A 23,917-nucleotide genomic window follows, 5' to 3' on the forward strand; every position below is an offset into this window, starting at 1 on the left:
TAATACTGTTTTTATCCTTTCATTTAACTTGTCTTTAGATCTCATATGAGTCTCCTGTAGACTGCATGCTCTTGGGTCATGTGTTATTATACATTCTGCCAACATTTGTCTTATGATTATAGTTTAATCCATTTACATTTAAATTAATTACTGATAAGGAGGGAGGTATAGCTGTCATTGTGTTATTTGCTTTCTGTATGCCTTATAACTGCTTTGGCACTCATTTCCTCCACTACTGACTTTGTGTTTAGTTGATTGTGCTGAAATGTTTAAATTCCTTTCTCGGGGCACCTGGGTGGCTCAGTCGGTTGGGCGTCCGACTTTGGCCCAGGTCATGATCTCACAGTTCATGGGTTCGAGCCCCGCATCGGGCTCTGTGCTGACAGCTCAGAGCCTAGAGCCTGCTTTGAATTCTGTGTCTCCCTCTCTCTCTGTCCCTTCCATACTCATGCTCTGTCTCTGTCTCTCAAAAATAAAAATTGAAAAAAAATTAAAATAAATAAATAAATTCCTTTCTCGTTTCCTTTGTGTATAGTTATTTGTGTGTGTGTATGTGTGCTTACCATGGGAATTATATTTAACATTCTAAGATTGTCACCCTCTAATTTGATTTTATACCAGCTTAACTTCAATAACATACAAAAACTCTGTGCTCCTTTACAGCTCCATTTCCCTCTCTGCCCCCCTTGTCCCATGCTTTTTGGCTGTTGTAACAAAATCACATCTTTATAAACTGTGTACCCAGACATAAACTAATAATTATTTTAAATGTGTTTAAATCACATAGAAAACAAATTTGGAATTAGAAACCAAAGTTACAGTAATACTAGCATATACACTAATATTTTTTTTCTTTTAATGAATTTATCTCTTAATTCACATAGAAAACAAAAAACAATTACAAAGTATTGTTACAATACTATTAGTTTTTATAATTCCCCATGTACTTACCTTTATTTAGATATTTATTTCTCTGCACATCCTTGAGTTACCACGTAGTGTCCTTTAATCTCACCTTACAATGACTCCCTTGAGCATTTCTTGCAGGACAGATGTAGTTGCCACAAACTCTCTTAGGTTTTATGTCAGAATATCTCACTTTTGAAGGATAGTTTTAATGGATATAAAATTATAGACTGAGTTTTTTTCTTTTAGCACTATGAATACATTGGTCCACAGCCTTTTGGCCTCCAAAGTTTCTGATGAGAAATCTTTTGATAATCTTTGTGGGTCCCCTAGATGTGATATTTTGCTTTTCTCTTGCTTTCAAGATTCTTTGTCCTTTGAGAGTTTGATTATAATGTGTCCTCAGTGTGGGTCTCTTTGAGTTCATCTTACTTGGAATTCACTGTGCTTCCTGATGTTTACATTCATGTGTTTCATCAAATTTGGGAAGTTTTTTTTATCATTATTCCTTCAAATATTCTCTGTCTCTTTGTTTCTGTCAAATGTTCTCTGGAACTCCCATGATATGTATAATTGTCTGCATAATGGTGGGCACCAGCTGCCTCAGGCTCTGTTCACTTTTCCTCAATATGTTTCCTTTCTGTTCCTCAAACTCAATACTTTCCATGTCCTGTCTTCCAAGTTTTCGGATTCTTTCTTCTGTATGCTCAGATCTGCTTTTGAATCCCTCTAGTGAACTTTTCACTTTCAATTAATGAACTTTTCAGCCCCAGAATGTATTTTTACCTTTTCACGTTTTCACTCTAACATTTTGTTAACATACTGTTTCCTTGACTTTCCCCACATTCCTTCTGTTCTTTGGGCATCTTTAAAATAGTTGTTTCAAAGTCTTTGTCTAGCATTATCTGCCATTACGTCTTTTTCAGGACCAGTTTCTATTGACCTTTTTCCCCTCTGAATGGGCCATACTTGCCTGTTTCTATGTATGCCTTGTAATTTTTTTTGTATTGTACAATGGACATTTGAAACTAATAATGTAGTAACTTTGGAAATCAGATTCTCCCCCTTCCCAGTCTCTGATGTTTTTGCTATTGTTTTTGTTTCTTTTGATTGTTGTAGGCTGTCTCTGTTCCAGGATCAACATGAGATGTAAACTTAAGGTCTTCTTAGGTCTATGCTGAGCCCTTCTCTGGGCATGTACAATCACTTTCTAATTTTACCCATATATGTGATTGTTTTTGAATGTCCTAATCTTTAATGTCAGGCTCCTGAATGGGGAAAAAGCAAAAAACTAAGGGGGGGAAAAAGGGCACTGTACCTTTAAATCCCTTGGAAGTCACATCAGTTATAAGGGGAGGGGCTTGCAACAATGAGGAGAGGTTTTAACAACAATGTGCCCACTTCTGTGCAATGCTGTGATAAAAAGTATCAATCAGTGATAACAGCACAGCTCCTCAATATTTGGAGGGCAGTATCTTTTTTGGCCACTCTGGTCTCATAAGCTTTGCGCAAGCTGTTCTAGGTACATGTGCACAGCTGCTTGCTATGTGGCTGAGGGTGGGGGGTGGGTAACTGCTACTGTATTGAATGCTTAAATTAACCAATAGTAATTACAATTTACCAACCAAGTCTTCCCCTGGAAGTTGCAGGCATTCAACAGACTCAGGAATTCCAAAATACAGACATATTCATTTTATTACATGCATTTCACAGATATGCATTTTATTTTACAAATTAAAGATTTATGGCAGCTGTGGCATAATCCAAGGCTGGATGACAGTATATCTGTTTACTACAGATATGAATCTATGTTTTGAGCTCACTGTTGCAACCTACTGTTCAGGAAAAAAAGACTCCTTTCAAAATATTACTGCTCATTGACAAGACACCCAGTCACCCAAGAGCTCTAATGGAGATGTACGATAAGATTAATGATGTTTTTCATGCTTTCTAACACAGCATTGATCCTACAGTCATGGACCAAAGAGTAATTTCGAATTTCAAGTCTTATTATTTAAGAAATACATTCCATAAGGTTATCGCTGCCATAGATAGTGATTCCTCTGATGGATCTATGCAAAGTCAACTGAAAACTTTTTGGAAAGAATTCATCAGTCTAGATGCCATTAAGAACATTCATGGTTCATAGGAAGAGTTCAAAACATCAACATGAACTGGAGTTTGGAAGAAGTTGATTCCAACCCTGACAGCTGACTGAGGGGTTTAAGACTTCAGTGGAAGAAGTAACTGCAGATGTAGTGGAAACAGCAAGAGAACTAGAGTTAGAAGTAGAGCCTGAAGATGTGACTGAATTGGTATAATCTCATGATAAAACTAATGGTTGAGGAGTTGGTTCTTATGGATGAACAAAAAAGTAGTTTCTTGAGATGGAATCTATTCCTGGTGAAGATGCTGTAAAGACTGTTGAAATGACAACAAAAGATTTAGAATATTACATAAACTTCATTGATAAAGCAGTGGCAGGGTTTGAGAGGAGTGACTCCAACTTTGAAAGAAGTTCTATTAATCAGTCGGTAGCCATTACAATTGAAAGAACACCCTTCACTCGCAAAAATATTATTACTTGCTGAAAGCTCTGATGATGGTTAGCATTGCTAATCAATTTTAGAGGACCCGAATACAATTCCCAATTTTATAATTTATTGATATTGTAACAAACTATTCTACATGAAATTTTGATAGAAATTAAAATGTCAGGATATTTGAGAACAGAGTCAGTGGCTGCTTTGTGTAAATCAATGTAATTTATAGAAAATAATTTTTTTCTGGTTTTAAAAATTCTAAATTCTGAAGATACCTTAATTTTTCATATATATATTTCAAATATGAAGTTAGCACATTTATAATCTTAATGTCTATTTGATAAGCACTTTCTCTATAATTATAAATACCCTCAATCATTGACTCATGCATTTCTAATTTCTTTTCTTTTTGTCTAATTTTGAAATTCATGTGAATATTCACATTTATTGCTTATGTTTTATATTCAATGAACACACTTGTCAAATTACTTTGTTTCATTTGTTGTTAGCAAAGGCACAAGCCTTTTATTAATCATGCAGTTTTATTTATGGTGATTTTTCTGATTGTAGAGTTCTATTATATCTTGCCACTTTGTTCAAAATATCATACTGATAAGTTAGGTAAAAATCTGTAATATATTTGTATCAAGATGCTTTTGAGTTCAACATAATTTTGACATTTGATATTATCTTTTCATACTTGATAAAAATCTTTAATTTGTATACAAAATATCTCAATTGCATTTAATCTTAATGCCTATCACATATCTGTATGTGATTTTAATTTGTATTTAGAATAGTCAAGAATATTCCATGTGCTTGTTAAATTAACCAACTCCAAAAATATATCCTTTCTACAATACTGAAAAAGATAATCATATTTGAATTCATAGATGCTGTACTATTATATCAAATTATGATTATGAGCAGAGCAAGGCACAAATTTGGCATAATTATTTTGGGGGAGAAATACTGGATTGTATACCCTTGTATACATCTGACATACCTGCTCCATTATCATATACCTGGCCAGGACAATTTTTATATAAATATGATCTCTTTTAACTTATTGATAATTTCATAAGCTAGACCATATTGAGTTTTTCTTTAAAATGAAAAGTTTTTTTAAGATATAATTGTCCAGTTTTTCCTTTTGTTTCAAGCAAGTCAAATAAAACTCTCCTCTTTAAATGACATTATTCTTAATGTAAATAATCAGGCACATTCATTCATAATGGAGTATATCTGGTTTCCAAAGAGCAAGGAAACATTTTGCTTTTTTTTATTCTTCATGGTATTTCAGATTTAACATGATTTGCTAACAGCATTATATGTTTTTTTAAATTTTACTAGACAAATAAAGCATAGAAGCCTTTTAATGATTAGTTATATGATGAGGAGTTCCTGTAAGTTCAAGTGATTTATAAACATTCCAGCATTTGGACTTCCAAGAGTTTCCTATGCCCATCTAAGAAATAAACAATTTTTGCACAAAACATACATTTAAAATCACTGACACATATTTTAACACATTCTGTAAAGCATCATCTATTAAACTATCAGTGAATATATGTTTAAAAATACTTCCATTTTTAAGGGGCACCTGGGTGGTTCAGTTGATTAAGCATCTGACTCTTGGTTTGGCTCAGGTCATGATCTCACAGGACATGAGATCGAGCCCCAGGTCAGGCTATGCAATGACGGGGTAGAGCCTGTTTGGGATTCTCTCTCCCTCTCCCCTGCTCATATGTGCACTCTCTCTCTCTCTCTCTCTCTCATTCTCTCTTTAATAAATAAACTGAAAAAAAAATACTAACATTTTAAAAGCATCAAGATGAAACATGGAATTTTTGTGATCACAAATTATTTTTCAAATTTTAGAAAAATTTCAAAGCATTTTTTTGGTTACAAAAATTTAATTCTGTTGTGAGACACCTGGGTGGCTCAGTCAGTTGAGCATGACTCTTGATTTCAGCTCAGGTCATGATCTCATGGTTTGTGAGATTGAGCCCTGCAGTGGGCCCTGTGCTGACAGCACAGAGCCTGCTTGGGATTCTCTCTCTCCCTCCCTGCACCTCCCTCACTCATGCTCTCACTCACTCTTTCAAAATAAATAAATAAACATTAAAAAGAAAAGGAAAAAAAAGATCCAGCTTTTGAAAATTGTTGCTCATGATGTAAAACAGATACTCCAAAATCTGCATGTTGAATAGGCCCATGCTCTTTTAAAAGCATTTTGAGGTGCGCCTGGGTGGCGCAGTCGGTTAAGCGTCCGACTTCAGCCAGGTCACGATCTCGCGGTCCGTGAGTTCGAGCCCCGCGTCAGGCTCTGGGCTGATGGCTCGGAGCCTGGAGCCTGTTTCCGATTCTGTGTCTCCCTCTCTCTCTGCCCCTCCCCCGTTCATGCTCTGTCTCTCTCTGTCCCAAAAATAAATAAAAAAAAAAAAAAAAAAAAAAAGCATTTTGATTTTATTAGAAATATGTGGCGACAATGAAGAATTAATAAATTTATTTCAAAGGCATCTTCTTATTTTCTTGCTGATGCTTAAGAAATCTAGCTTCTGAGACTTCCAACATTTCATTTTCTTTATCTTTTCCTCACATTTCAAAGAAAAGTCTTTATTTAACTCTGAATTTCATAGTAATTCTATTCTAATAGTATCAATCAACATTAAAGACTATAATTTTCAGCCACTGGAATATTGTGTTTTTCCACCCTGACTTGTTACAGTGCCCTATAATTCTGATCAAGTTGTGTATGTGTTTTTCCCTATGCACCACTTGACTTTTTAGGTGCCATATTTGTTTTAAGAAATTTTTGGTATACATTTTAAATATATTTATTTTAATTAGTACATTCAGCTAAACATAACAAACATTTATTTAATTAATTTTTTAAATGTTTATTTATTTTTGAGAGAGAGACAGACTGGGAGTGGGGGAAGGGCAGAGAGAGAGGGGGACACAGAATCCGAAGCAGGCTGCAGGCTCTGAGCTGTCAGCACAGAGCCCAACATGGGGCTCGAACTCACAAACCGTGAGATCATGACCTGAGCTGAAGTTGGACGCTTAACCAACTGAGCCACCCAGGCACCCCAACATTTAATTAATTTATATAAATTAAAATATGTAACAACCAAATAGGTATACATAAACATTTGTATGAAAAATATAAAAAGTTAATGATTACAAACAATAGAAAATTACATACCAGGAGAATCAGATAAAATGTCAAGACAGAGGAATTTATCCCAAATGAAAGAACAAGATAAGGTCACAGCCAGAGTTAAGTGAAAGAGATATAAGTAACATGCCTGATGGAGAATTTAAAGCAACAATCATAATGATCACTCACTGGAATTGAGAAAAGAATAGAAGACATCAGGATGACTCATACCACAGAGAAAAAAAAGTTAAAAAAAAACAATCAGAGATGAAGAATGCAATTAATGAGATTAGAAACAGGCTTGATGCAAGGAACAGCAGGCTGGAATAAGCAGAGGAACAAATTAGTGATATGGAAGACAAAATAATGGAAAAATAATGAAGCTGAACAAAAAAGAGAAGGAATTATGGAACATGAGAATAGACTTAGAGAACTCAGTGACTCCATAAACATAATAATATTCATATTATAGTAGTTCCAGAAGAAGGAGAGAGAGTGAAGGGGGCACAAAATTTATTTCAGGAAATGATAGCTGAAAACTTCCTTAATCTGGGAAAGAAATAGACATCCAGATCAAGGAGGCACAGAGAAATCCCATCAAAATCAACAAAAGCGGGCCACACCAACACATATTGTAACTACATTTGCAAAATACAGTGATAAAGAAAAAAAATCTTAAGAGCAGCAAGACAAAAGAAGTCCTTGACTTACAAGAGAAGACCCATAGGTTAGCTGGAGATTTCTCAACAGAAATTTGGCATGCCAGAAGGGAGTGGCATGATATATTCAAAGTGATAAATGGGAAAAATGTGCAGCCAAGAATACTCTATCCAGCAAGGCTATCATTCAGAGTGGAAGGAGAGATAGAGTTTCCTAGGTAAACAAAAACTAAAACAGTTCGTGATCACTAACATGGCCCCACAGCCCTGCAAGAAATATTAAAGGGGACTCTTTGAGTGGAAAGGAAAGACCAAAAATGACAAAGGCAAGAAAGGAACAGAGAAAATCTCCAGAAACAATAACAAAACAAGTAATAAATCAGAACTAAATACACAGTTATCATAAGTACTCTGAATGTAAATGGACTAAATCCTCCAATCAAAAGACATAGTGTGTCAGAATGGATAAACAAAACAAGACCCATCCATATGCTGCCTGCGAGACTCATTTTAGACCTAAAGACACCTGCAAATTGAAAGTGAGAGGATGGAGAAACACTTATCACACAAATGGATGTCAAAAGGAAGCTGGAGTAGCAATACTTGTATTGGATGAATGAGACTTCAAAACAAACACTTTAACAAATGATGAAGACACTACATCATAATAAAGTGGACAATCCAAAAAGGAGATCTAACAATTGTAAATATTAATGCACCTAACATGAAAGCATCCAAATATATAAAACAATTAATAACAAACATAAAGGAACTAATTAATAATAATACAATAATAGTAGGAGACATAAACATCCCACTTACAACAATGGACAGATCATCTAAGCAGAAAATCAACAAGGAAACAATGACTTTGAATGACACACTGGACCATATGGACTTAAGAGATATATTCACAACATTGCATCCTAAAGCAGAATACACATTCTTTTCAAGTGCACATGGGCAATTCTCCAAAACAGATCACAGACTAGATAACAATCAGGCCTCAACAAGCACAAAAAGACTGAGATCATGTCATGCATATTTTCTGACCACAATGCTATGAAACTTGAAATCAACCACACGAAAAAATTTGGAAAGACCACAAATACATGGAAGTTAAACAACCTGTTACTAAACAATGAATGAGTCAACAAGGAAATCAAAGAAGAAATAAAAATAATACATGGGAAAAAATGAAAATGAAAACAATGGTCTAAAACCTTTGGGATACAACAAAAACTATGATAAGAGGGAAGTATATAGCAATAGAGACCTACCTTAAGAAGAAAAATACCTCAAATAAACAAACTAATATTACACCTAAAGGAGTTAGAAAAAGAAGAATAAATAAAGCCTAAAGCCAACAGAAAGAAGGAAATAATAAAGATTAGAGCAGAAATGATAAACTAAAAAAACAATACAATACATCAATGAAACCAGGAGCCAGTTCTTTGAAAAAAATCAATAAAATTGATAAACCTCTAGCCAGACTTATCAAAAAGAAAAGAGAAAGGATCCAAATAAATAAAATCACAAATGAGAGAGGAGAAATAATAACCAACACCACAGAAATACAAACAATTATAAGAGAATATTATGAAAAACTATATGCCAACAAACTAGACAACCTGGAAGAAATGGATAAAGTCCTAGAAACATATAAACTACTAAAACAGAAACAGGAAGAAATAGAAAACTTGAACAGAACAATAACCAGGAAAGAAGTTGAATCAGTAATCAAAAAATTCCCAACAAACAAAAGTTCAGGACTCAATGGCTTCACAGGAGAATTCTACCAAACATTTAAAGAAGAGCTGATACCTACTGTGCTCAAACTATTCCAGAAAATGGGAAAGGAAGGAAAGCTTCCAAATCTATTGTATGAGGCCAGAATTACCCGGATAACAAATCCAGACAAATCCAGACAAAGACTCCAAAAAAAGAGAGCTAAAGGCCAATACCCCAATAAACACGAATGCAAAAATTCTCAATAAAATACTAAAAAACTGAATCCAACAATACATTTAAAAACACATTCTCCACGATCAAGGAGGATTTATTCCTGGATTGCAAGGTGGCTCAATATTTACAAATCAATCAATGTGATACATAATAATAATAATAATTATAAACATAATCATAATAAACTTCATATCAACATAATAAATTCCATATATGAAAAACACACAACTAATATCATACTGAACAGGGAAAAACTGAGCTTTTCCTCTATAGTCAGGAATAAGACAAGGATGTCCACTCTCACCATTACTATTTAACAGTACTGGAAATCCTACACTCAGCAGATGACAAAAGGAAATAAAAGGCATCCAAATTAGCAAAAAAAAATTCAACCTTTCTTTATTTGCAGATGACATGATACTCTATATAGAGTATCCATATAGAAAATATATACTCTATACTCTATATAGAAAATCCATAAGACTACACTAAAAAATTGCTAGAACTGATACATGAATTCAGTAAAATTTCAGGATTAATGTGCGAAAATCTGTTGCATTTCCTTTTTTTAGTGTTTCTTAATTAATTTATTAATTTATTTATTTATTTTGAGAGAGAGCATGCGAGTGGAGGAGGAGCAGAGAGAGAGAGGGAGAGAGAGAATCCCAAGCAGGCTCCATGCTGACAGTGGGAGCTCAATCCCACAAACCATGAGATCATGACCTGAGCTGAAATCAAGAGTCAGATGCTTAACCCACTGAGCCACCCAGGCGCCCCACACAGAAATGTGATGTATTTCTATACATAACAATGAAACAGCACAAGGAGAAATTAAGGAATCAATCCCATTTACAATTGCACCCAAAATAATAACATACCTATAAATAAAACTAACCAAAGAGGTGAAAAACCTGTCCTCTGAAAACTATAAAATGCTGATTAAAGAAACTGAAGATGACAAAAACACAAGGAGAGACATTACATGCTCATGGATTGGAAGAACAAATACTGTTAAAATGTCAATACTACCCAAAGCAATCTACACATTTAGTGCAATCTCTAATAAAATACCAACAGCATTTTTCACAGAGCTAGAACAAACAATCCTAAAATTTGTATGGAACCACAAAAGACGCTGAATAGCCAAAGCAATCCTAAAAAGAAAAGCAAAGCTGTAAGCATCACAATTCCAGATTTCCAGTTATATTATAAAGCTGTAGTGACCAAGACAATATGGTACTGGCACAAAAACAAACACATAAATCAATGGAATAGAACAGAGAACCCAGAAATGAACCCACAACTATATGGTTAATTAATCTTCAACAAAGCAGGAAAGAATACTCAATGGGAAAAAGTCCCTTCAACAAATGGTGCTGGAAAAACTGGGCAGCAACATGCAAAAAAATGAACCTGGACCACTTTCTTAAGAAACACCATAAACAAAAATAAATTCAAAATGGATGAAAGACTTTATGCGATACAGGAAAAAATAAAAATTCTCATGAACACAGGCAGTAACCTCTTTGACATCAGCCTTAGCAACTTCTTTCTAGATTGATCTCCTGAGGCAAGGGAAACAAAAGCAAAAATAAACTACTGGGACTTCATCAAAATAAAAATCTTCTGTACAGCTAAGGAAACAATCAACAAAACTAAAAGACAACCTACAGAATGGGAGAAGATATTTTCAAATGACATAGCCAATAAAGGGTTAGGATCCAAAATCTATAAAGAACTTATAAACTTAACACCCAAAAAACAAATCACCCAATTCAAAAATGAGCAGAAGACATGAATAAATATTTTTCCAAAGAAGACATACAGATGGCCAACAGACACATGAAAAGATGCTCAACCTCACTGATCATTAGGGAAATACAAAACAAAACTACAATGAGGTATCATTGCATACTTGTCAGAATGGCTAAAATCAACAACACAAGAAATGAGGTGTTAGAGAAGATGTGGCTTGCACTATTGACGAAAATGCAAACTGGTGCAACTACTGTGGAAAACAGTGTGGAGGTTTCTCAAAAAGTTAAAAACAGAACTACCCTACCATCCAGCAATTGCACTGCTAGGTATTTACCAAAGAATACAAAATACTAATTCAAATGGATACATGTACCCCAATCTTGAGATTGGGGTTATTATCTACATTATCTACAATAGCCAAATTATGGAAACAGCCCAAATGTCCATCGGCTGATGAATGTTTAAAGAAGATGTAGTATTACTCAGCCATAAAAAAAAAAAAAATGAAATTCTTGTCATTTGCAATGGCATGGACAGAGCTAGAGAATATTATGCTAAGCGAAATAAGTCAGTCAGAGAAAGACAACACAATATGATTTCACTCATATATGGAATTTAGGAAACAAAAGAAATGAGCAAAGTGAAAACGAAGAGATATGCAAACCAAGAAACAGACTCTTAATGACAGAGAACAAATTGATGGTTACCAGAAGGGAGGTGGAGGGGATGGGTAAAATAGGTGATGGGGAACAGGGAGTGAGTGCACTTGCCGTGATGATCACTGGTTGTGGTATGAAGTGCTGAATCAGTATATTGTACACCTGAAACTAATATTATACTATATGTTAACTAACGGGAATTTAAATAAAAACTTAGAAAAAAAAGACATCTCTACCTGATTCTTCTTACTCCCTACCTACATTATAATGAAACTCCACTAACCCTCAAATTGGAGGGGAAGATTCATGGCATACATACAGTTATAGAACAATAGCAGTAGACTGTTGAGCATACAGAATACAAATAGTTGTGTAACAGAGGCTATGTTAGAAGCCACTAAATCATAATTCCATCTATAATCTAGTATAGGAAAGGAACTAACTTTCAAAGAGAAAATGTAAAACTACAGAATGAAAAAGAGTGATACCAGGAAAATATTATCTGGGCATGGTAACACCATCTAATCAAAATCTTGAAGATTAATTCAACCTATCCATCCTATCACAGGTGTACCTAAAATAAATACTTGCATCTATTCAAAGAACTATCCACATCACATTATACTTGAAAGACATACCTGGACCAAGATTGTTCTATGTAGCCTTCCATTCAATATGACTGCCTTTAACTCTGATGATGGCTTGCTGAATTTTTAGTATAAGGTTTTTTCATTTAACAAAAAATAAATTTAAGAAATTTGGTTTATGTATAAAAGGCTGGTTTCATTTGACACAGATGAAACAGGGCAATCAAAGGAAAGTAAGAGTTCAAAGATTTATTCTAGTCAAGTATGAATGTATCAGAAAAGAATCAGTAGATGACGTGATGAAAATATGGATTCATATTCATATGGATTCATAAATTTTCTTCATTCCTCTACATACTGGAAAGAAGATGGGCAAACTCTGTTGTCCCCAGGGCACAGGGACCAACTGTGGCTAGGGGATGGAAGAAAAAATTCCTAATCTCAAGACCCAGAACACAGCCATCTTAAGAGTGAGGCAAAACCAGAATACAGAACATCACCCCATGCCCCACCACCCACCTCCAGGCTAGCAAACACCAAATAACAAGCAACAGCACTACTGCTGAAAAAAAGGCAACAGTGTAGAGAGAGAAAGACACACCCTCTAAGACTCAGTGTCACAGGGACTAAAGCTGAGTGTGAAACAAGGATATTGAGGGAAAAAACCTCCAGTGATATAACTCCCACCCTAAGCACAAAGAAATACCAGAGGAATTGAACCTGTAGTATGTTAAGGGTAACCATGGCAACAAGAAAGCTACAACCCAGTTCAACTCACTATTAAGTGAAACAAAATTCCATAGTAATGACTTAACATAAGAAAAGGTACACCTATTTTCAGATATATATACACTATTTATCTTAGTCCTAGATATAATTTCTTGCTTTTAACCAAACATGATATAACACCAAAAAAAAAAAAAAAAGCAATGGGAAAAAATGGACTGTAAGGAGACAAAGCAATCAGTAGAACCAGACTTATAAATGACCCAGCTATTGGAACTATCAGACAGAAAATTTTAAATTACTATTATTAATATGTTAAATCCTTTGGTAAAAAAGGAGGACAACATGCATGACCAGAATGGGAATTTTAGCAGAGGGTCAGAAACTGCAAAAATCAATGCAAATGCTAGGAAAACAACAACTACAACAACAAATGACAGGGATGAAAAATACCTTTGATGAGCTCATCAGCAGACCTGATACACTGAAAAAGTGAATCAGTGAAACTGAACAAAGGTCAATAGGTAGAAACTACCCACACTAAAACACAAAAAAAGTGTGTGTGGGGTAGGGTGGAGACTAAAACAAGGCATCTAAGAACAGGGACAAACATCAAATGGTATAGTATTTAGGAAACTGAAGTAGAAGATACAGGACAGCTCAGAGGATATTGAAACCCCAAAAGTAGAAGATTCAGGACAGCCCAGAGAACACCAATCAGGGCAAATGTCCCAAATAAATAAACAACTAGGTAAACATAAATAAACATATGTACGATCCAGAATAAGATACATCATGCTCAAACTGATGAGAACTATAGATAAAATAAAGATAAAATCTTGAGGACAACCAAAAAATTTATATATATATATATATATATATATATATATATATGTGTGTGTGTGTGTGTGTGTGTGTGTGTATGTGTGTGTGTATATATATATATATACATATATACATATATATATATATATATAGAAGATGAAATTCAGTAAAACATTCTGTCAGAAAATATGTAAACCAAGAGATAATAAAATGATTCTACACTCACCAAAAAATATCTTTCAAAAATGAAAAATAAAGATATTTTTAAGTGAAAAGAGCACAGAAGAATTAATTACCAGTAGATCTGCAACATAAAATATATCAAAGGAAGTTGTTTATGCAAAAAGAATGTGATACTAGACAGAAATGGTGAGCTAACAAAGAAACAATGAGCATTGGGCATGGTAAAAACAGCAGTGAATATGAAACTCTTTTTTAGAATTTTTAACTGCTCTAAAAAAATAACCAGCTAAAACAAAAACAGTAACACTGTACTTTGTCTTTATAACCTATATAAAAGTAAAATATATGACAATAATAGAAAAAAAAGAACTCGCAAACTATTAACATCAGGAATGAACAAGAGGATTATCACTGCAGACCTTACAGACATTAAAAGAATAAGGAAATAGTACAAACAACTCTACATAGATAAATTCAACATTAAAAACTACAACTACCAAAACTCACTCAAGAATAATCATATAATCAAAAAAATCCCATTTCTATGAAACTTATTTGTATTAAAAACGTTTCAAACAGAAGGAAACTTTCTGTGGTGTAAAAGAAAGCTGCTTGGAAGAAGGCGGCTAATTCTGTCTAGGTCTCACTAACTCTACAAGACAAGAAATGCTGTTCCAAACATAAATGCTGAACCTGCCTCACTTCATTACACTCAGAAGGAGACATGTAATATTTTGTAATATTAAAAATAATGACATCAAAAGAACAAGTACTTGAGCAAAACTATTTCTATACACATCCAGTAGACTGCCTAGTAAATAACATTTATATGATAATCCTGAGTGTTATATGAAGAGTACCAGTTTAAGATAGGTAAAACACATTTAATAAGTAGCTAAAACATAAAATATTTCTATTTTAAAAACCAGTTAAGTCTTTTAAAAAATCCCAGAAAATATAATCATCTGGAAAGATTAGTATTCCAAAGTGTCAAATCTTTGAGGTTTTACTGATTTCAGGATTTTTATATCATAAATTTATCTCCATTAATTCACTAGTTGAATTAAACAACAGGCAAGTGAAATATGTGATGCCTTTGTAAAAACAAAAACACCTTATTAGAGTTACATATTTTTATTATCTAAAGACAAACAAAAAACAAATCTCAAATTTTTTTCCCTGATAATATGCCATATGCCAATAATTACTGATGTACACACAATGAATTGAAATGTCTGAAAAATTAAACCAATAATACTTTCAAATGTATAAACCTTTAAAGTACAAATAAAACAAAATTTACCTCAGACACAGGTTCTTGTTCCTTAGTGGGAGCTTCATTTATTGATCTTGAAAACAAAATAAGTATTGAATATTTTATATTTACAATGGAAAAATATGAGACAGTTCTTTTTTGCATGTTTAAAATAATTAAAATGTAAATCTAAACTAAAGTAGATTTGTAAATGACTTCTATAAATGTTTTAAGGGAAAAATAAAATGCACAAAATAAACAGATTCAATAAATGTGCTAAATAAATTAATACAGACATGTACTTCCTTCTTTTCTAAAGTTAAGAGCACTTATGAAATTTTCTCTATGTTAGATACAATTATAAATAAAGGACATAATACATTAGTAAAACAATTTCAAAAAAGGAATTACTTTTCATTTAAAAAATGAAAGCACGTTTTATGCCTCATATATAGATATGCATGAACATTTACTATCATAGGGCTTAAAAAGGGAGAGAAGAGAAAGAGAAATTTTATCTATTATGAAATTCAATGTAATGCTATTTTGATATCTATTATAATTAAAGTGGCAAACTCACAGAAATAATTTAGAATTCTGAAGGATATAGTCTCTTAAGAGCCTTCATAAGCATAGCTCAAATAGTAACTATAAATTTTTAAACTTGGCTTCTAGAAATAAAAAAACTAATTGTAACTTATTACAACATTCAGAAAGGCATATACCATCTATAAAATCTTTTGAAATAATTTAATATAAAAGCTAGCTTTCCCAAAAGATCTTTTACAAACTGCTGATAACTCAATATTATTTGCTGATATTATATATTAAACTCAATTATAAACCATATAAGTTGGGTGCCTACCTGATCTAAAATGCCATTAATACATAGTAAGGTGAATTCATTATTTTATGAAGGCTTACAGTTATACCTAAAAGGTTAATACATTTAACATAAGCAACAGTTATACTGACTTAAATTTCATGTACACAAATGAAGACATATAATAGGATAGAAATGTCAAATATCCTAAAAGCTACCCTCATGGTTAGTGAAATACAGCTGGTGTACATACATCCTTTTCTTTCTCCATTCTCTGTAGTCAAACTGAAAAAATTAGGTTGATAAAGGCTAATAATTTACTAAATATTAACAATAATTTGTGTAAAATTACTTATCTATATTTTAATTATTACATGAGATTGCAAACCATTGGAAATTGAGCATGTATTTTTTTGTTCTTTTACTCTGTTAGTGTATTACAATAATTTATAACTAATTTACTAAACAAATTTAAGCAAATAAAACTTGCAGAAATATTGACAAAATGCATAAATGTCAATCATTTTGGGAGTCAAAGATTTTGTAATTCTCTAAAGTGTTTAACTGTGAAAAACAATATTCATACAGATGAAATTTCAAGTGTTTAGTCTAACTTCATTGCTTTAATGATTTATACAGGAAAATGATAGTCTTAAGAATAATATCTACAAAATAGTAAGAAAATATGAAACCTTAGTCTGAAGAAACAAAGAGTAAACATTGGACTAATGAAATTTTAAAGTAAATTTGAATAGGAATGCCTGGGTGGCTCAGTTGGTTAAGTGTCTGACTCTCAATTTTGGCTCAGGTCATAATCACACCATTCATTAGAGTGAGTCCACGTTGCTTGGGATTCTCTCTTTTTCCCCCTGCCCCTCCCCCTTTAGCACACTCATGTGCATATACTCTCTCAAAAATAAATTTTAAAAATCTTTAAAATAAATTTGTATATTACAACTGATTTTTATTTCTAAGCAGTTAATATTTTAAACTCAGTTTGAAAAGCCGTGCAACAAACTACTCACAAAGTAGTTTAAAAATATTTTATAAAAGAATTTTCCTTCTCAGCTTATTACTGAAATATTATCAAAGATCAATCTTACATTCTTACAAAAGAAACTTTACTATGCTTATCATTTTCACATATGGCTGTTCTAATGAACGGATTTTATGCAACAATTAAAATGAAAGCCAATAAGCATGTGTTACTATTATTGCTGACATTTCATTTGGGGAAACTGGGTCCTCCTACTATCTCTGGAAGGTAGGTTAGTGACAGAGGTTTTTATTACGCTTCATTTTACTGGCTAAGAAACTAGTAAATGAGAACAAAGTAAGTTATTGAAATAATTAGCAGTAAGAGGTCTATGATCCCAATCTTATTTTAACTATACTGATATTCTGTTTATGGAACAGAATTATAATAACCAGTGAAATACTTAAGAAAACAAATATTTAAAAAATTAGAAAAGCACACTATAAAAAATTTCAGAGTTACAAATTCATCACTAAAATGTACACTACATTTTTATAATTACAAAAGCATACTTTAAGATTAACAAATTAAAAAAAGACTAACAAATTTTAATGCAACTCATTAACATTTATTGGAAAAGAAAAAAATGTTCTTACCTGTAATTCTTATTCATTAAAGATACCTGCTGAAATAGTCATCATTTGAGATATTCAATTGCTTGGCAGAAGACATTGAAATTTGCTAAGCTCAAAGTTCTGAGCTAAAGACCTGCTATTTAAGTTAATTACACTTTTCACCTGGGAATGTTGCAATAACTTTTTATAGAAAAAAGTAGTACAGCATTTAAAACAAACACTAAGATTTCAGTGTAAAGAGAACAGAAAGACTGTGATCAATTTCAACAATGATTAGAAATCAAGATTGCAAATAAGTTACTTTTCCTCTGTATGTGAACTTGCTGAAACAGATCTTTCTGATAAAGGACAATCCTTTCTCTCTAAAGGTTAAAGTAAACTAAATGTCACTTCTTGCATTTTTCTGCAGGTCACATAACTAATCCAAGGCTACATGTAAAATAAATATTTCAGGTCAATTACATTAGTGTGTTCTTTGCAGGTTTCATTCATACTATATACATAACCACGGGTTAAAGGGAAGAGCTATAAAGGGAAAAATGTTCAGATTCATTTCAGCCAGGCTACATTATTTCCTTCTAATTACGTTTAAAAGCCCCAAATTTCAATGCTGAGTTTTAAAATGTAATCTTCAATTTCAGAATATTTGTAAGCATATGAAAAAAGCTAAAAAGTTGTAAAAGCCAATAGTAAAATCAATCAGTTCTTAAGATCTTCCACTTAGACACTCATGATTGGATTTAAGATAGTAATCACCAGACTAATAAATTGTAGTAAAACATCTAGTCTACCATTTCTGATCATATGTTGTGGGAGATGTTAATAGATATGCAGAAAGGGTAACTGAACTAAACATTTACTAGGTTGCACTCTTACTGTGCTAAGAGTTCCAGTCCAAAGACACAGTCCCTCCTATCAAGGAATTCACCATCACCATAAAGGAAACATATAGAAGCAAATGCTTATGTACTGTTGAAAAAGAGACATCTATATGACGGAATGACTGTACAAAGGACTGAGCCACTATGAAGGGGAACATGCAAGGAAGCAATGAATATACTACAGTAAACTTGGTTTTGCAGCAAGGGTTAGCAAAGCAGGAGAAAGGGATTCAAGGCAATGCAAAAGAAAAGAAGTATGAAAGAAGACAATGATATAAGAACCTGAGTGGTCTCATAAACCTGAAATGTAGGGAACAAGGGAGAGGGGTCAAAAACACAATTGAAGAAATAGCAAGGACAACTTCAGGAAAGATGTTGATTGCCTGGGTAAAGTGCTTATGTTAAGAACTTTATTTTAAGGCGAACAGGAAAGTATGATTAAATTTGTACATCAGAAATGCAAAGGGTAGGGATGCCTGGATGGCTCAGAAGAGTGTCTGGCTCAGGTCATGATCTCCTGGTCATGAGCTCAAGCCCCATGTGGGTGGGTCTCCATGCTGAGTGGAGAGTCTGCTTGGGATTCTCCCTGCCCCCCTCTCAAAATAAATACCCCCTCCTCTACTTTCTCCTTTACTATTAAAATAAATAAATATTTTAAGAAAGAAAGAGAAAAGGTAGTATTAGGAGAGGATAGGTTCCACCCAGGAAGTCCAGAGAAGAGACAGTTAATGCCTGTTTCAAGTAAAGCAGTAGTGTCAATAAAGAAGAGGAAGGTTTAGGGAGACAATAAACAAAATAAAAACCAACAGAATATAAGTACCTACTTGATAAAGATAAATGAGTAGAGTAAATAGGATCACCTATATGTCTGCCTCAAGTGGCAAGAGAATGGTAATACCATTAACCAAGAAAGGAAATTCAGGCGGAGAAACAACATATACTGTGGAGGGGAAATGAACTTGTGATGCCTGCAAAACATTCAGATGGAAATATTTACCACTCAGAACTGCTCAGGGTTATTTATTTCATCCTTGAGGAAAAATTCCAACCATCACTTCCAAACAGATAACCTCAGAGTCATCATTCAGAGCTTTACCCCACCCCCATTTTTATTAGTTTATTTCAATCAATCAACAATTCAATTCAGAAATATCACAGTATATTAGAATTAGACTTGAGCCCTAAGAGATTGTACAACTGCCCCTGTCTTATAGATGAGAAAAATCTGAAGCCCAAAAATGCTAAATAAGTCTATTAAGCAATAGAACAGGGATTAAAAGTGGTGGCTCTACTTCAAATTTCCACTGCATTGCTTCACAGCCAATTCCTTTCCTGTGAATCAGGCTCCCTTATAATCATTCCAAGAAAAGTGAAAAAGCTTAACTGATCTCTCTGCCTCTGGATGTTTTCCACTCTTAAATATGCTGAGTATCATTGCCAAATTAATCTTACTAATAGACCAATTTATGGCCATTGTTTGCTGAAATGTCCTATTGCCTACAGTACATCATAGATATACTGCTCTAAGATTGGGAGGCTAGATTCTGGTCTCAATGCTACAAGTGTGTCAGTTGCTGCCTACCCTCCTGTGAAAACACACTGAAGCTCAGTCCCATGTAACTCCGCAGCCAATCAGAAACAAAGCAGGAATTACATGTGTAACCACAAGTACAACCAGAGAAGCAATAGCGTACAGTGCTTATTACTTTGGTCTCTGAAGACAGACTGCCATAATTTAAATGGAGTCTCTCTACTTGAAAGCTATGTGACCTTGAGCAAATTATGTATCTGTACCTCAACTGTCTTACCCATAAAATTATCCATAAAATTGGCACATATCTCATTAATTTGTGAGAATTAAATGAGTCAACAAATACAAAAAAGAAGAGTGTCTGGCACATTACATGTGCTCAATAAATGTTAGTTATTATTAATGACATGGGTAGAGTTGGGAGTCAACCTTACTGTCCAGAATTTATTTGATGTACCACACAGGCTCGTAAAGCCTTTTACCACTTAAATATCCTTCATATTTTGAGATTTCCCTGCCATACTTCCCCCAACTCTTAAACACAATACATTAGATATTTATTTTGATTGCTGGTCTACTCCTGTTAGGACCAGCCTTATTTGCTATCATATGAAATTATCTACCCACTTCTAAACACTTAGGTATGATCTAAAGTTAGGCAAGATAAGAGTAAAAAACCACTCTGTATGGATAGAAGAAAGAACTAACAAGAGACAGGAATCAAAAGAAACAAAATATTTGTGAAATTGTGAAGCAAAAAAATTAATAATAATAAGACCATAAGTGAAGGCAGAAGATTTTGATGCCAGACTAGGGCTCTATTTTGTCATTTTGTTGGCAACATTGAATTAAGTCTGGAATATTTAATTTATAATAGACAAGAAGCACCATCAGGACCAGAAGACTGAAAAAACTAGTAGCCTTAGAATCACTGGCAGAAGCTGGTACAGTTTGTCCTAAATGAAGGACTACACTAAAGTTTCATTTATCTTTTCAATTTCACTGATTCTCCCATCCTTCTCTGCTTACCAGGTATCAAAAATAGAGGTCCAAACTGCCAGAAACCACCCTATTTTGACACATAGCTCCTACCTACTGACTTGTAATTACATAGTAGGGGCAAATATATTGTACCCACTTTGAAAAGGAGAAACCATTTTAGAATTGCTCAAGATTTGGATTGACATATTAATGTCCATGGTAGGGGAGAGAAATCCAAGGGCATGAGCCCCCATTATCTCCAAACCCAGTTACATTTCAACAGTTTAGAGAAGGTACCCACAGAAGACCCTGAAAAATCAAAGCAATCTTGAGAAATAAGAACAAAACTGGAGGTATCAGAATTCCCAATTGCAAGATATACTACAAGGCTGTAGTAATCAAAATGGTATGGTACTGGCACAACACACATAAATCAATGGATCAGAAAAGGCAGACTAGAAATAAACCCTTGCTTATATGATCAATTAACCTATGACAGTGAACACTGGCAAAACTATACAATGGGGAAAAGACAGCCTCTTCAATAAATGGTGCTGGGAAAACTGGACAGCTACATGCAAAAGAATGAAAGCTGGACCATTTTCTTACACCATACACAAAAATAAACTCAAAATGGATTAAAGACCTAACTGTGAGACCCAAAACCATACAAAACTCATATGAGAACACAGAAAGTAGTATCTCTGACATCGGCTGTTACAATGTTTTTCTGGATATGTCTCCCTTGGCAAGGGAAACAAAAGCAAAAATAAACAACTGGGACTATATTAAAATAAAAATCTTTTGCACACCATACACAAAAATAAATTAAAAATGATGAAACCTAAATATGAGACAGGAAACAATCAAAATCCTAGAGGAAAACATAGGCAGCAAACTCTATGACCTCGGCCATAGCAACCCCTTACTAGACACATCTCTGGAGGCAAGCGAAACAAAAACAAAAATAAACTACTGGGACTTCATAAAGATAAAAAGTTTCTGCACAGCAACAGAAACAATCAACAAAACTAAAAGACAACCTATGGAATAGCAGAAGATATTTGCAAATGACATATCTGATAAAGGGTTAGTATCCAAAATCCATAAAGAATCAAACTCACAACCAAAAAATAAAGAATGCACTTAAGAAATGGGAAGACATAGACATTTTTCCAAAGAAGACTACCAGATGGCTAACAGACACATGAAAAGATGCTCAACATCACTCATTATCAGGGAAATAGAAGTCAAAACCACGATGAGATACCACCTCACAGATGTCAGCATGGCTGAAATTAACAACACGAGAAACAACAGATGTTGGCGAGGATATGGAAAGGAGAACCTTCTTACAATGTTAGTGGGAATGCAAACTGGTACAGCCATCTGGAAAACAGCATGGAGTTTCCTCAAAAAGTTAAAAATAGAACTGTCCTACTATCCAGCAATTGCACTACTAGGTATTTACCCAAAGGATACCAAAATACAGATTTGAAGGGGCACATGCACCCTGATGTTTATAGCAGCATTATCAGCAATAATCAAATTATAAAAGAGCCCAAAAGTCCATCGACTAATGAATAAAGGTGTGTGTGTGTGTGTGTGTGTGTATACCGTATTTTGATATACATATTTATGTAAATACATATATATATATATATATATATATATATATATATGGAATATTACTTAGCCCTCAAAATCTTGCCATTTGCAATGATGTGGATGGAGCTAGAGTGTATTATGCTAAGTGAAATAAGTCAGAGAAAGACAAATACCATATGATTTCACTCATATGGAACTTAAGAAACAAAAGAGATGAACATAGGGGAAGGGAGAAAAAAAACAACAGAGAGAGGGAAGCAAACCATTAGAGACTTAACTATAGAGAACAAACTGAGGGTTGATGGATGGAGGTGGGCGGAGATGGGCTAATTGGGTGATGGGTATTAAGGAGGGCACTTGTTGGGATGAGCACTGGGTGTTATGTGTAAGTGACGAAATCACTAAAATTCTACACTTGAAACCAATTTTACCATATATGTTAACTAATTAAAATTTAGATAAAAACTTGAAATAAAAAAAAGGCTTTTGGGGCACCTGGTGGCTCATTCACTTAAGTGGCCAACTCCTGACTTCAGCTCAGGTCATGATCTCACAGTTGATGAGATCAAGCCCCGCATCAGGATCTGCACTGACAGTACAGAGCCTGCTTGGGATTCTCTTTCTCCCTCTCCCTCTGCCCCTTCTAAGCTCATGCGTGCACTCTCTCTCTCAAAATAAATAAACTTAAAAAAAAAAAAGCTTTTCCATAGTGAAGGAAACCATCAACAAAACAATAAAGACAATGTACTGATTGAGAAAAAATATTTACAAATGATATATCTGACAAAAGGCTAATATCCAAAATATATAAGGAAGTTACACAACTCAACACAAACATTTCAATTAAAAAATGGGCAGACGACCTGAATAGATATTTTTCCAAAGCAGACATACAGATGCCCAACAGTCACATAAAAAGATGCTCAACATCATTCATCATCAGGGCAATGCAAATCAAAACCACAATGAAATCTTGCCATTTGCAAGATAGATAGAGCTAGAATGTATTATGCTGAGTGAAATAAGTCAATTAGAGAAAGACAAATACCATATGATTTAACTCATGTAGAATTTAAGAAACAAAATAGGTGAATATATGGGGGGGCGGTGGGGAGGAGAGAGGGAAACATACCACAAGAGACTCTTAACGATAGAGAACAAACTGAGAGTTGATGGAGAGAGATAGGTGGGAGATGGGATAGATGGATGATGGGTATTAAGGAGGGCATTTGTGACGAGCACTGGGTGTT

The 23,917-nt window shown here is 33.9% G+C and overlaps 1 protein-coding gene across 5 annotated transcripts in view; it reads right to left on the reverse strand.

The window, feature by feature from the left end:
- The window catches only part of ZNF280D (zinc finger protein 280D), a 145,150-nt gene that overhangs the window by 16,464 nt on the left and 104,769 nt on the right, over positions 1-23,917 (reverse strand). For all 5 annotated transcript variants that reach the window (XR_007453827.1, XM_049613678.1, XM_049613677.1 and 2 more), the window contains one exon: positions 15,281-15,326. Coding sequence is in view for 4 of the 5 variants with exons in the window: in XM_049613678.1 (XP_049469635.1) it covers positions 15,281-15,326 (46 nt within the window). In the remaining variant the exon portion in view is untranslated. The remainder of the gene's footprint in view (positions 1-15,280; positions 15,327-23,917) is intronic.

Source organism: Panthera uncia (assembly GCF_023721935.1).
Source record: "Panthera uncia isolate 11264 chromosome B3 unlocalized genomic scaffold, Puncia_PCG_1.0 HiC_scaffold_1, whole genome shotgun sequence".
Lineage (NCBI taxonomy): Eukaryota > Metazoa > Chordata > Mammalia > Carnivora > Felidae > Panthera > Panthera uncia.